The following is a 14,418-nucleotide window of genomic DNA, read 5'->3' as shown; positions in this document are numbered from 1 at the left end:
AACACGCTAGGCAAATCCATCTAGCTGTTTTATCTCCAGGAACATCACATCGATCAATCTAAAGATGGATCTGTTCTTCTCTCGCCGTACATCTCCACCCCGAGCCAAGTTTTCTTCCATCACGCTTGTTGACTGAGAGTTACCAGTTTCATTTAAGCTGGATTCTCCTCGTTCTGTCCTTCCTGGAGGTGATAACATCTACAGCTCCTCATTGTCTTTGATCTTTTACCTCTGATAATCATCCATCCTGCAAGTATCGACCTTTGCCTCCCTTTCAGTTCTTGCGCTTTTGAGGACCGGCCCATTTATTCAGGGGTCCACTTCCCAATAAAGCGTCCAATCAATGGCTTATTCTCTTTTCCATTACTGCAGTGGGACAGCTGGCTCATCCCTCCTTCTTTCTTTTTCAAAGGGACATACCATCTATTCTGCCTCCTGAATCTCTTTCAGGTGAGGGCCATCAAATCCCTAATTCCTCTCGTTCTTTGTCTTTCCCTATCCTGTGAGGAATTGTCCCAATCGCCCTACAGCTTTCATTTTCTACAGAGGGACGTCCCATGCATCTCTCTTTTTTTCCTTGCCATCCATTCATCTCTTTGTCTGTACTGACCTCTGGTGATGACTCCCTCCAGACGCACAATGTTGGCATGATCGAACTGTCCCAGAATTCCCGCCTCGCTGAGGAATGAGCGTCTCTGTTTTTCCGAGCAGCCCGCACGAAGGGTCTTTATGGCCACAGGCAACTCGCGTTTGCTGGGAAGCTTCAGGCAACCTCGACACACTTCCCCAAAGTCTCCTATAGAAGGAAAGTGTTCACTTGATGTTGATTGTGTCTCATAATATAGCATAAATGAGAACATTACTCATCATTTAAAGGAACAGTTACCCAAAATGAAAAATCTGACACCATTTACTCGCCCTCATGTCATGAATAACAGCTTAAATGACATATGAACCACCTTTACGATACTTTTATGGTGCTTATGCTTCCTGTTTTGAAGTTTGAAAGCTCCTGTCCTCATTCATTGCAATTTTATGGACAGTAATTAACATTAGCTGTATTTTTTTCCAAAGAAGAGAAATACGAGTCAAATGGGTTTGGATACAACAGGAGAGTCAGTAAATGATGACAGAACCTTTATTTCTGAGATGAACATAATGCCTAGTTTACATAGATCTTGACACACAGCAAAAAAAAGAAAAAGAAAATTCTACTCAACCTGATGTAAATATCGACTTAAATGACATATGTACCACATGTATGATACTCCTATTGTGCTTTTGCTTCTTTTTTAATCTTGAAAGCTCCTGTCCTCATTCTTTGGAATTTTATGGAAAAAATTAGCAGTAAATGTTGTCTTCCAAAGAAGACAATAAAGTCATGTGTGTTTGAACACAACATGAAAGTCAGTAAATGACAATAAAGCCTTTATTTCTGATGTGAGCTAATGACTAGTTTTCATAGATCTTAACACACAGCATTGAAAAACTATAAAACTGTCACAAAAATAAAATGAATTTGCAGGATAGTGGGAAAATTAAGGAGGTTTTGATGTCTGGTACCTGTATGGACTATCCTCTCGATCTTGATGCTAGCGATGTCCAGCTCTTTGGCAAAGGCATGAACAGCCTGGAGCAAATCTTCACAGGTTTCTGGGTCAATGTAGGTCCTTCGGGTTGGGATTTTAACTGAAAAAAATGAAGAAAAAAAAAAAAATTCACACATATATAATTAGTGGTGCTACACTCGCTATTACCACTGATTGATTCACTATTGTTATTGATGAAATGGGCAAAAAAAAACTCCAAAAAGCCATCTTTAGGTATCAGAATATCATATGCTTTGTTCATACATTTTGGTTTTCAAATCTTGACCATCTATGCTGTTATTTTGCAAGTGATCTGACTTTCTTAATAGAGTAACTGTCAGTGTGGAAAGAGAGAATGGAAAGCTGGAAATTTAGCCTCTGCTCATGTCCATCACAACATCTCAAAACATGCATGAGAGAACATAAACGACAAGAGGCATTTAAAGCATTCATGCATATACTGTGTCTAAATGCGCTGGTGCATTAACTCTTCACTATTCACTACATGGTGAATATCACGTAGTTTGCTGTTTTAAGAAATGTGCTATTTTAAGAAGTGTATGTCTTCGCAACACATAGCAACAACCTGGCAACCACCTACAACACCCTAAACTTCATGGCATTGAGTTTTGCATGAGAAAACGTAACTGAACAAGAACATGTACTATCTAATACACTAGCATAGTGTTTATAGTCCAGTATATTTATAATTATATGATGCTAATAAAGATTTATTAAAACAGAACTAATTTATTTAAAAAGAAAATTTACAAAAAGATGACCTTTATTATTTTTCTGCTGTATTCTTTTACTATATCCTTGCATTATGTCATGCTTCATCTACTCAAAGGCAGTGTGGCAGTCTGAATCTGAAATGTGCTTACAAGTCAACATCGACCCGAAGCAGACCAGGGTCTCAACTTCAGTCTCATAACAGCTTATTGATCTGAAGCTCACATACATACACACATACTTAGGAATACAATTACAAAGCAAATTAAAGGTGCTCCATTCCATCATGAGAGTGCGGCTCAGGATCGAAAGCCTCTTCAATAGGAATGAGGTTTTTCTAGCACATGCCGTATTCACATGTGAGGCTGCTATTACAGTGATTTAGAGGTCCAGTTCAGTTCACTTCCGATTAGTTTCTGTTTGGGTTTGTTTTTATCAAACTAACTGATTCAGCCACAGAAGCTTTCATACATACACACCAAAGTTATAGTTGCATGATATGCTCACTAAAACTTAAAAGTTTTCAAATGAATTAAAGCTAATAGGAAACTGAAAATATGCACTAAAATATTAACAAAAGCTACAAAGAATGTAACTTTTGACTCTGTATTCTGCCAAGTAAATCTGAAACTGATGACACTAGCACAGTAACAACAAAATACTGTGCAAAGTGGTTACATCACAGAATGCTTCTGCGTTCCTAGTGAAATGTTGTGAAAAGCAATGTGAGCGTTGATCCAAAAGGTCTCAAAAACTCATGAATATATTTCAAAGATTCTGTCATGAACTTTGCAAACGTTGGCAAACTAATTGTTGTACGATAAGTGTCCGCAGAGACCGAAAGAAGATCTTAGCGAGTCCAGTCCATGCTGCTGAATCAAAAAAATGCCCCGAAGACACCAGAGTAGAGGCTATAATAATGTAGAAAAAAATTACACAATTATAATACATCTAATCGTCCACAAGTACTGCAGTATGTTGAGTTGTTGTAAATTAAAAATATGATGCCGTTATTTATGCATGATGCAGTTTTTGAAAAGTACTACTGTATGCATGTCTCATTATAGGAAGATTTGTATTGCTGTTTAAGATATAAAATATATTGAAAGCAAATTTATAATTAAAAATAGTCAGCAAAATAAAATAAAAAATCATACAATTATAGTCATTTAGACTATAATTAAGTTTATAATAATTTGCATAACTGACTGTATATGAACAGACGTTTTTGAACAGAAATTCCCAGGCACACGAACGACTCTTCTAGTTATCTAAATGTGAGAAGAAAAAAAAAAACATAATATGAACAAAATCAAAGAAACGCTATACAGGGAAAAAATTAAATAGAAGTATGTATACGCATACACATTTAATTTATACACTTAAATTACCCTTTGTACCTTTGAAGACATTCCCCAAAGGAATGCCTTATTAGATTTAGTTCTGCGGACAATTGTGTCCCAAACGTATATAGTAGCTATGTAAATCCCCATACACTGACAACCACAAACCATTTATATGCATACAAGTTTGCATATCTAAAGCATTAAATCCACAGTCGCCGGTTCTACATACACACACAAACAAAGTAGGCCTCAGTGATTTCATAATGACAGCTAAAGCACTGATCCCTACCATTGTTTCTAGGTCATCCAAAAATATGCATATAAAACAAACAGAACACGCATCGAAAAGAGGGTGCGCTTATAGGGCTAGTTGTATAACAGATGGAAGAACAAATCTGTAAAACAAATGACGGTGGGAGACACAGAGATCACGCGCGATGGGTCAACCAGAACTGAGCCCGGGGCGAAACGAGAGCGAGAGAATATCTGTGATGATGCTGATGGGATTTAATTTTGTGAAATGTGAGAGAAATTATTCTGTATGAGACTGTGTGACAGAGCACTGTGCTCATGGTGATATTAAGGAGTTTTCCAGTGGGGAAAAAACTGAATTTATACTCTTTTTGTACTATTTGTACTCTCCTTGTTTTCCATGAATGGTTCTTGTTGGAAATTTCATTCTGTTGCTGGAACGTGAAGGATTTGAGGCATTCCCTAAATTCTTCCTTGAACAGGGAACATCTGGCCTGGTTTCCAGAAAGCACAAGATTGTGTTATATAACACAATATAAACATCTTTTTGTGTGTTTTCATTAATTTACACATTACATTTTCTAAAATTATTATTGTTTTTTTCTAATTCTTGTATTACATACCAGTTTCATTAAATTTTTTATGCTGCTCTTTTAAGAAATCTATGGAGCCAAAACCAGCAATTAATGCTGATCAACTTCAAACATACCTGTCCTTAGAGGAGCAGCACATAAATGTATTACATAAAAACTAGGGCTGTCAACGTGCATGCAATTAATTTTACAATCCTTAACGTGTTCAAACAATTTCACAATTTCTATTCTAATCCTTTAACCCAATTTTGCTTCTCTGCTTGCGATCAGATCATTTTAAGCTGCTAAACTCTGGGAAAGTTTTCAGTCCAATGATCCAGTAAGTGAATGCATTCAAACAATCCGTCCAAAACAGCGCTAATATAAAGGACACCAGGCTGATTACATCAGAGATTGCAGAGAGAACAGAGGCTTTCTTTGTTTTTTCAGTGAATTATTCATTCCAGTGTGTTTCGCTGCACAGACATTTCCGTACATTCACGTTGTTTCCACACACATTCACGATAATGTTTTTATTTGTCATGTTTATGTTGCTGTGTTTAGTTATTCTGACTATATGCAGTCAGCAGGCCGTTGGTTTAGTTTTTTTTTGGGCATCTCCACGTGGTCCTGTTCGGTATCGCAACTTGACTTCTCTAAAATGTAAAAAAGCTATTTGCTGTTGCACTGTACACATACTATAAAATTCAGATTTTTTTTTCTTTCATATGTTATATGGGCTCCTTATATCATTTGGTTATTTGGTGTCCTTTTGGAGTTTCTAAGTATCTAAGTTATAGAGTATCTAAAGTTATCTTGAAAAAAGCTTGCAGAAAATACAGATTTTTGAGAATCACCCTTCAATCTTTTGGTTTACTTTGCTGGATATAGCAAATGATGACAAAAACATTTGAAACAAGATAAATGGTCTATGCTTAATTTAATGAAGTGTGCGATTAATCGCGATTAATCACAGAAAAAGGGTGTGATTAATTAGATTAAAAATTTAATATATTAACACAATTACACATAATTGTTATTTTATCTAGGTTATATTGGTCTATATACATACATACACTATATACACTCTTTGGAATTCTTTACAATTTATTATTCATATACTGTTTAATCTACTCTATCCATATGCAAGCTATATATAATCTAGTCTATATGACGTTTTTATATATATATATATTCTTACTAAATGCTTAATTGCATAAGCCTTGAATCATCACGATTTCTTCAGAAACCAGGCTTTGATAGAGGAAAGTGTTAATTCACAACAAAATAAATATTTATCATATGCAACGTGAAAGATATAAACAAATCTGTGTCTCTTCCATACATCCTTATGGCAATCTTCCTCCTGCATGCGTGTCCATCCTGGCATAATGTGCATATTTGCATGTTAAATACTATAGATCAGGATATAAGAGGTTAATGAAGACATGCAAATATAAGTTTCATATACTGTACAGATATGCTGTAAGACTTGGCACAAACCAGCTCAAAAGTGTATGAAGCTCGCCAGTGTTCATTGTTTCAGCAGATTTAATGCATCAGCTGCACGACTGCTCTGCACAGACGCTCATTACTCACCAAACTACTGCTGCTCTGACATGCTTACACACACATCACATGCATGCACGCACACACATGAATATTAATGTACGTGAAATAGAACGCTAACATCTGGCTAGAGTTTAGAAAGGTTTGAGGGAAAACGGCAGAGAAAGAGAGATAACTGGGCATCACCAGCATTGTACAGCTGTTTTTTTTTAATGAATTAATTTGATTTTTTGGGCTTTTTGCCACTTTAAAAAAAAAAAAATAAAGACAGTGAAGAGGAGACATAAAAGCTCTAATATACATCTGCTTTTCCCACTTTCAATGTAGAAAAAATGCTCATAATCTATCCATAGAGCTTCCATTCTGGAGATCAGAGAGTCTCAGTAAACTGGCAATGATAAAAAGTAATGCAAAAGTAACTTAACATGTTATCCATAAAAAAGTAACGGTGTATGCCTTGCAATGTTCTTCAACACTGGGTGCAGCAGTACTATGGCATCTTTCTTTGTTCAAAGACTGGTAATGCCCTTCCCCCTCTTATCATCACAGAGGGCGTCTGAAACATGCTAATGGACTGGAGCATTAGGCTTGCTGGTGTAAAGGCACGTACATGGACTTAGACGTTAATGCAGTGCCACTTTATATGTCCCTAATCTCTCTTTATCACTGATCACTCTATTTTCCACTCTGTTTTTTCCCTTTCTCTTCCACCTAAGCTCTCAGTCTCTGACAAGCTATATCCATTACCACCTTCAGAAACAAACCTGACAGTCCAATTGATTTGTGGAATGGATGCACATGTATGCGTGGAAACACAACGTGGTACTCACACTGGAAGTAGAGTTCATCATCCCCCTCCTGGCTGGCTTTACTGTAGCCACACTGTCTGTGAGGAAAACAAAACAACAAGAAATGACAAGTCATTAAAAACCAAGCATAAAACGACCATAAAACAACTTGCGCTAAAAAAAATAAAACTTCAGCACACAGCCGCTACCGGCTGTAAGGAAATTACAAAACAGCACTTAAAATGACAACTTGTAATAAAGTTATTTACGAACATGTCTGTACTGCCATCGAAACAAAAATGTAACTTTGAATGTGAACTTGCTTAAGACAACAATTTTGTACTTCCCTAGAGATGAAAAATGGCTTATTACTTGTAAATTGCGGGGTCCAAAATTGTTTGTTTAAAGAATTAGTTCACCCAATAATGAACAATCTGTCATGATTATATATGACTTTTTTTACAAATGGAGAATTTTTAAGCACTTTAAAGATACACTTTAAAGGTTAATTCCATAAAAACACCATAAAAGTGGTCGGTATAATTCATGAACTACATTTTAAGTGTTTTGAAGTGATATGATAGGTTTGTCTGGTGAACAGACCAAACTGAAATCTTGATTTACAAATAACTGTTCCCTCCAGTGAGTTGGTCTTGAGAACCAGATCAATCTGATTCAGAAAAATGAATCATTATGACAGGTTTTGTCTGATTCATGAGTGAATCATTGCTACTTCTCTTATGAACTCTCATGATTGTGCTAGATTTTCAGTGAATAACAACTTTGATCTGTTCCTTATACAATCATATTGCATCAGAAGACCAAACCATCGTCATATGGATCACTTTTATGGTGCTCTTCTGGGTCATTCACATTCATTACACTGAAAAGAAAGGCTGTGATTGTACAAAAGTCATAAAGTGCTAATTTTCATTTTGGGGTGAACTATCCCTTTAAGACTCACTTTTCAGTTCAAATCATTCGTTTAAAAGTATGCTTGACGTTTTATCTCAGGTTTGTAGTTCACGGTGAGTAAATGTAGAGATTTCCTGGTGAACCGCTGCTCTGACTATAGTCATAGCGTGAGTGTGAGAAGAATCAGGCCGCCGCAGGATCTGATGGCATTTGGGCGATTTTACGTCGTGGATTAGTGTGACACGGAGACATTGGGGAAAGACATGCACCACGGGAGGGATTAGAGAATAGAGAGACACACACACACACACACACACACACACACACACACACAGCAGGGGTGGAAAAGCACTCAAAAGGAGACACTGACAAGGTTTTGGAGACTTCATGTTATAGAGCAGGTGCTGTTGTTTGAGTAGAAAGAGGACGCACACCAAACAGACTTTCAACTTTTATGAGTGTGTGCTGGCAGGCATCTGATTAGAGCATTCACAATCTACTCTAAAAAGGTGAGTAAGATGGACAGAGAAAGACACATGCAGGTAGGAGAGACTACAAACAGACTGCTGGGATTTGAGCTCTCCGACCATGTTTACACCTCACATCTTTTGGACCATGATTAATAAAGGTGTAAACGGGGTCCAAAATGTTTTTCAACGCAAGTTCATAGGTTTGACTCTCAGGAAATGCATGAACTGACGACAAAATATACACATTTAATGTAATGTAAGCTGCTTTGGATAAAAGCATCTGCCAAATGCATAAAAAAAAATTATATAATGCATTATTATTATTATGTTTATATAATGCATTATTATTATTGTTGTTATTACATAATTGTTTATCACCTTTCCTAAGGTTTTTATTTTAAATTAAGTACAAAAATTAGTAAATTAAATAAAAAATGTAAACCTTCAATGCAATGCAAGTCACTTTGGATAAAAGCATCTGCCATATGCATTTTTATGGTGCGTTTTTTTTTTTTTTTTTTCATTTTCTGAGTTTTGGGCAGTTCTCATTCACTTTCATTACACTGAATTAGCAGAAGTTAATATAGTAATATAAAATAATATAAAACAATACAATAATAATAATATAAAAAATATTTTTATTAATACAAATATTATGAATTTTAAAATGATGTTCAATTATATGTCACGTTCCTAAGATCAAGGCTGTAAACAGTAGTCCATCCTGATTTGACAGCAAAGACCATCCACTTAGCTAGCGATCATCCCTTTGTTACAAAAAGAGTTTTGAACTTTGCTCCGAGTGGCTTTAAAAGAAAATATTTGATCGGATTAAATGGAAAAACCCCATACAAAGTCCTCAAAACATCTCTGTTATGCCTGACATTAATAGATCATCAATAGTTCATCACACAAAAGTTGCATTTGTTGACTTCCTCCCAAAATAACAAAATGGTCATGCAATCAGTCTCAGCTGACCACCTGTTAAGGATGTTAATAGCAGGTGTAAACACGGCCTCTCTTAGGAAATGGAGTGGCGAGACAGACAGGACAAACGAGAGGAAGGAAGATGAAGAGAAAGGCAGCAGCAAGGTAGGAGGGTTAGTGGAGAAACGCAGGCATGCCTGTACCTGGGAGACAGCTGCGTGGAGGGAGGAAGAGGAGGAGGAGGAAGAGTAGAGAAGGAGGTAGAGAGCAGCACCACACGAGTAGGAGCTACATTGGAGGGTCTGGAGAAGCCACTAAAGGAAGAGAGGGAGGAAGGGCCTGAGAGTAGTCTTCTTACTATTGTCATCATAGGAAGTTACTCACTAAAGTGACGACATCACTTTCTATCACGCCACCTGACTTCTAACCTACTTACAAGGAATTATAGTAACACTTTACTTAAACTTTAACATTCTATTATCATTTTTTCACCCTCAGGGCGAGTAAACGATGACAAAATGTCAATTCTTCCAAAAGAGGACGATATCGCTTCGTCATGACTGGAGCTGATCCGTGATGGTCGCTGAGGAAATACTTCAACGTCGTGCTGTGGATCGCCGGATCGGCTTTCATCTTGGACGAAGCGGAGTCCAGCCCGGGGTCATCACATGTGGTTGCTGCAGGCATCACAATATGGTAAAGGACGTAACATTTCCGTCACACGCTTGAGGAATTCGGCCAATCACAACGCACTGGATAGCTGGCCAATCAGAGCACACCTCGCTTTTTCAGACCGATGAGCTTTGTAAAAATCGACGCGTTTCAGAAAGGCGGGGCATAGAGGAGAAACAATAATGTACAGTATGTGGAAAATGTGTTTTTTTAACCTTAAACCGCATAAACACATTTCATTACATGAAATACACATAATAATGTTATTTTTAGCAGCATCATATGACCCCTTTAAGATTATTCTCTGACAGAAATACCAAGACAAATAGCCCTCAAAACCAATGAGGAGTAAAAAACAGCATTTTCCCTTTTTTTTATAACTTTGCATGAGAGCTATTATGATGGTCTGCATCAAAAGACAAGGAGAGGAGAGGAGGAGTGGTGAAGAGAGGAGTGAAGGTGAGTGGAAAGCGAAAGGAGTGACAGGAAGGAGCGACCGCAAAGAAGAACATGTTAGAGCTTTATATGTGTGTGTGTGTGTATGTGTGGATGAAAACATTCTGCAGAAGATTCTCTATGTATTCAAAAAAAAAAAAAAAATCTAACAGATTTAAAACAAATTTAAACATTAACACTAAATTACTGGAATAGTTGAAACTGATTGGACTGCCAAGACATTTTTACAAAAATTGGATTGAAAATATAACCAATAAATAATGTAATAAATAACCAGTGTAATAATAACGCATTGGCATAGCAACTGTTACTTGTATTGTGTTTTACAGCTGGCAGTAACATTCAAGCGGGTTCATTTTGTTGACTATCGCTATAGAAACGGATAATCCCCAGTCCGAGGATGTGAACAGCACCAAGTTGAACGTCACGTGTTATCATCTCGGAATTACGGTAATTATGGAGTGAATGCAGCATAATTCTCTGACTGGTTGAGATTTCTTTGCAGAATCAAGGGTAATGTAGTTTTCACCATGAGTTCTGCTGTAAACCAAACTATTTTAAAAATAAGTTGAAATAATGTGGGCAGATGGCTTCAACAAAAGCATTTACCATCAATCAACAACCTCGTAACTCACAGTAGGTCTGTCTTTAATAGTTTAAATTATTGTTTAAATCAATCCCCCTATAGAGAAAGTGAATGGGATTTTTACATCCAGAACCCAGCTGTTCCCAACTTCACATACTAGTTTTTATTAGATTTTATTTCTTTTATAAAAACAGTAGGTAGTATGCTAGTCTTTTATTTCAAACACAGTCAGAGACACACAGCCCACTGGCTTCAGACGATGCAAGTATATTAAATGTACATAAAGGGGCGGAAGAAAGGCTGTCCACAAATACCAATAATCCGCTGACCGTGTGTGTACACATGTCAGTAAATGAGTATTATTAATAATAAAAGATGTTATTCCTGAAATAGAATGAGAAAAAACAGGACCCAGGATTCAAGGCTTTTTGGGACAAAATGGATCCACAAAAACAAACCCTGCACACACCAATTTGATTTGACAGAAACAGTGAGTCACAGAACCTGAGAGACCTGAAAGACTGTTTTAATATGCATGGATATTGGTGTGCAAAGATTTAGATGTTCAAAAATGTGTGTAAACTAGGGCTATGAACAGGGTGTAAATTTAGTTTAACAGTTGGGGGGGACGATAAACATAAAATTTCACCAGAGCAATTTTTGAAGGGGACACAAATAATACAGCTAAAATTGCACTTGTAAGGATATGTATACATAGAGGAAAGCCTTACTACTATTAGTGCAGCAGAGAGACCGTGCCAAATTAGACAACTTCAAGCTGTTGTGGTTGCGCCGCGACAGCAGTCGCGTCCGTTGTAGACATTACTATCGTCACAGTGTTGCCAAGTCCACGTTTTTCCCGTGGAATTGGGCTACTTTAACACTGTTGCCGCGGGTTGTTTTTCATGTCTGCGGGTTGAAGCGATACCCAATAACGTGTATTTTAACCCCTGGAACGCGATTATTTTTTACCGGGGGACCCCTCGAAACGCGGACAGTTTGGGCTAGTTTTGGGCTAGTTTTGAGTAGCAATTGGGCGGGTTTTGTTGTAAAAACCTGGCAACTCTTTTTCTGTCAAGCAGGTAACATTATTATTGCTAACATAGCGACTCATCAAAAAATACATTGGCATCATCTGTATTAAAGAGAAAATAATCACTTCATCCGATGCTTAAGTGAATAAAATAGCCTTGACAGCCTTACTTACTGGAGTTCCACAACTATTGACTTTGTTCTCTCTCACCGTACTTGTGTGTGTGGGTGATGTAAAAGAGGAAAGCAGGCATTTGGACCAAAGCACCGTGAGGCAAGGGAAGGGACACTCAAAATGTTTCTAAACTTAAAACACATTTTTGCCCGTTTGTGTTGTTTTACTACTTACACAATTATTTAAAGGGGTCCTATTATGCTCCTTTACAAAGTCTTGATTTTGTTTTGGGGGTGTACTAGAACAGGCTCTCATACTAGGTTGTTCGAAAAACACATTATTTTTCACATATTTTACATTATTACAACACCTCTCTCCCCAGTCTGGCATGAACGGCACGAATGGTTCCTGTATCAAATGAAGGCCCGCCTTCTGAAATACGAAATGTGCTGTGATTGGTTAGCTGGGCCAGTGTGTGTTGTGATTGGCACTATTCTGTGCCTGGTCGGGAAATGTCATGCCCCTTACCATAGCCGCCTGCGAGCTTCAGTGTAAATATTGTGTCAAAATCAAATAAATTTGAGCGCGATTTAAACCCTGATGATTGTAACCACTCTAAGTTCGTCTGCCTTGGGAAAGCTAGCGTGTCTCCGACATAGTGATAACACTCGTTGCCTTCTCTAGTGCAGCTCAAACAGGTCTCGTCCCATTCGTCGATATTTGTGATATCGCAAATCCTGGAAAATATGCCTTGTAGTCCAAACGAGTCGTTCGTTGTAGTTTTTAAAAAGTGATTTCTGTTAAATAAAATATCTCCTTTTGAAGTGGAAGCTTTGTAGCTTTGCAGATCTTTTTTATGCTCAAACAGCAACATTACAGACTAACTAAAGTTGAAAAAGTGAAAAAGCTTAATAGGGCCCCTTTAAAGTATAAAACATTGTTATTTACAATGCACAGCGTAGTTTTTAAATCATATTTTTAGGGGGGACAACCCTCAGATAGAGGGGGTTCTGTCCCCCCCGATCCCCCCGGGATTTCCACCTATGGCTATGAAACAAATCAATTACATAAGATGCCAATTATTAACTGAATTAACCACTAACTTAGACATACACTGCAACATTATTGTGGCAAAGGGGCGAAGCACTTAATAGAGATGACAAAAAGTGCCTTTAGAAGTCAATGTGTTTTATTTCCATGCAGATTGACATCTTTGGCCATTTCAGTGCTTATCGCTTTCTTTCAGTGTACAGTTGCTGATAACATACTACTGATAACATACTACTACGAGCAAGCACGGTTTGTGCCTAAATTCACTGAGCCGTCAGCCATTTTCTGTTTGTCCAATACAATTTCACACCTGATATATGCCAGTGTCTCTAATAAGCCTTTCTCGCACACATCATTCACCAATATAAACCCCTTTATCAGAGACTAGTCGATAAATCTGCTCTTTTCAGTGTGTAAGACGACATGCAACTGGATTCTGTGTTGATGTCTGAGCTGATGATAAAGTTTGTGAGTGCATATGAAAGAGATTGTGTGTGTGTGTGTGTGTGTGATTGACAGAGGCTCAGCCAACACTCCGTTGTGTGTGGTTGAGAATGAATGAGAACCATTTCACACCGGCTTAATATAATCCATTCTCATCAGACTGATTAATGGAGAGCTATAGGAGCGTGTGCTTTCTGTCTGCCACTCCCTCCCCTGACACTGCAGCTGCACAGAGATCCATTAGAGTATGTCACACCTGTGTTCTTGTGTGCGCATGAAATACCCAGGCACATGGAATCTGTGCGTGCAAAACTTGGCAGAAAGATCCATAGATTTCCGCAGAATAGGAACAGCCATCATTCACAAACTGTTATGCATCCTACGTTCCTTTCATTTTTGTTTGTGAAATGATTTTGCTTTTAGCTACCTATAAGATTGCATTACTCTCAGCTCAATTTTATACATTTTACCATGTTTAAATTCATTCAAAAATCTGTGCAGAAAATGCAAAAAAAAAACATGGAAGATTCTGTATCATTGCGGTCTCAATGTTTACAATGCAAAAACAATGTAAGATAGAAAAAGTCATAGTACTATTAGAATAAAGTCATAATATTATGATAATAATCTCATATATTAAAGGGATAGTTCACCAAACAATGAAAATTCTGTCATTAATTACTCACCCTCATGTTGTTCCAAAACTTTAAGACCTCCGGGTGCTTTTAGCTTAATGCAGTACACGTAGCATGGTTTTTAAAAAAATCATATAATAAATAAAAAGAAAACAGATAGAATAGAAAAAGAATAGAGCAAGCTAGTGTTAGAGGCCTTTTTTGCTTTTGTTAATCAGAAGTCAGAAAGTCAGAATTATAATTGTATAATAAATAAAAAGAAAACAAA

General features: G+C 37.3%; 1 protein-coding gene across 3 annotated transcripts in view; it reads right to left on the bottom strand.

Annotated features, from left to right (window-relative positions):
* Positions 1-14,418, bottom strand: part of LOC107654743 (ephrin type-A receptor 7-like) — a 164,435-nt gene that overhangs the window by 6,876 nt on the left and 143,141 nt on the right. For 2 of the 3 annotated variants that reach the window (XM_016441974.1, XM_016441976.1), the window contains exons 9-11: positions 6,891-6,946; positions 1,564-1,689; positions 611-796 (exon numbers count right to left, since the gene is read on the bottom strand). In XM_016441974.1, the coding sequence (XP_016297460.1) occupies positions 611-796; positions 1,564-1,689; positions 6,891-6,946 (368 nt within the window). Of the gene's footprint in view, positions 1-610; positions 797-1,563; positions 1,690-6,890; positions 6,947-9,363; positions 9,475-14,418 lie in introns of all 3 variants that reach the window. The other variant, XM_016441975.1, reaches the window with a different exon arrangement.

This window comes from Sinocyclocheilus anshuiensis, unplaced genomic scaffold (genome assembly GCF_001515605.1).
Source record: "Sinocyclocheilus anshuiensis isolate Anshui unplaced genomic scaffold, SAMN03320099.WGS_v1.1 scaffold195, whole genome shotgun sequence".
In the NCBI taxonomy this organism is placed as follows: domain Eukaryota; kingdom Metazoa; phylum Chordata; class Actinopteri; order Cypriniformes; family Cyprinidae; genus Sinocyclocheilus; species Sinocyclocheilus anshuiensis.
This window is presented reverse-complemented; position numbering and strand designations above follow the sequence as displayed.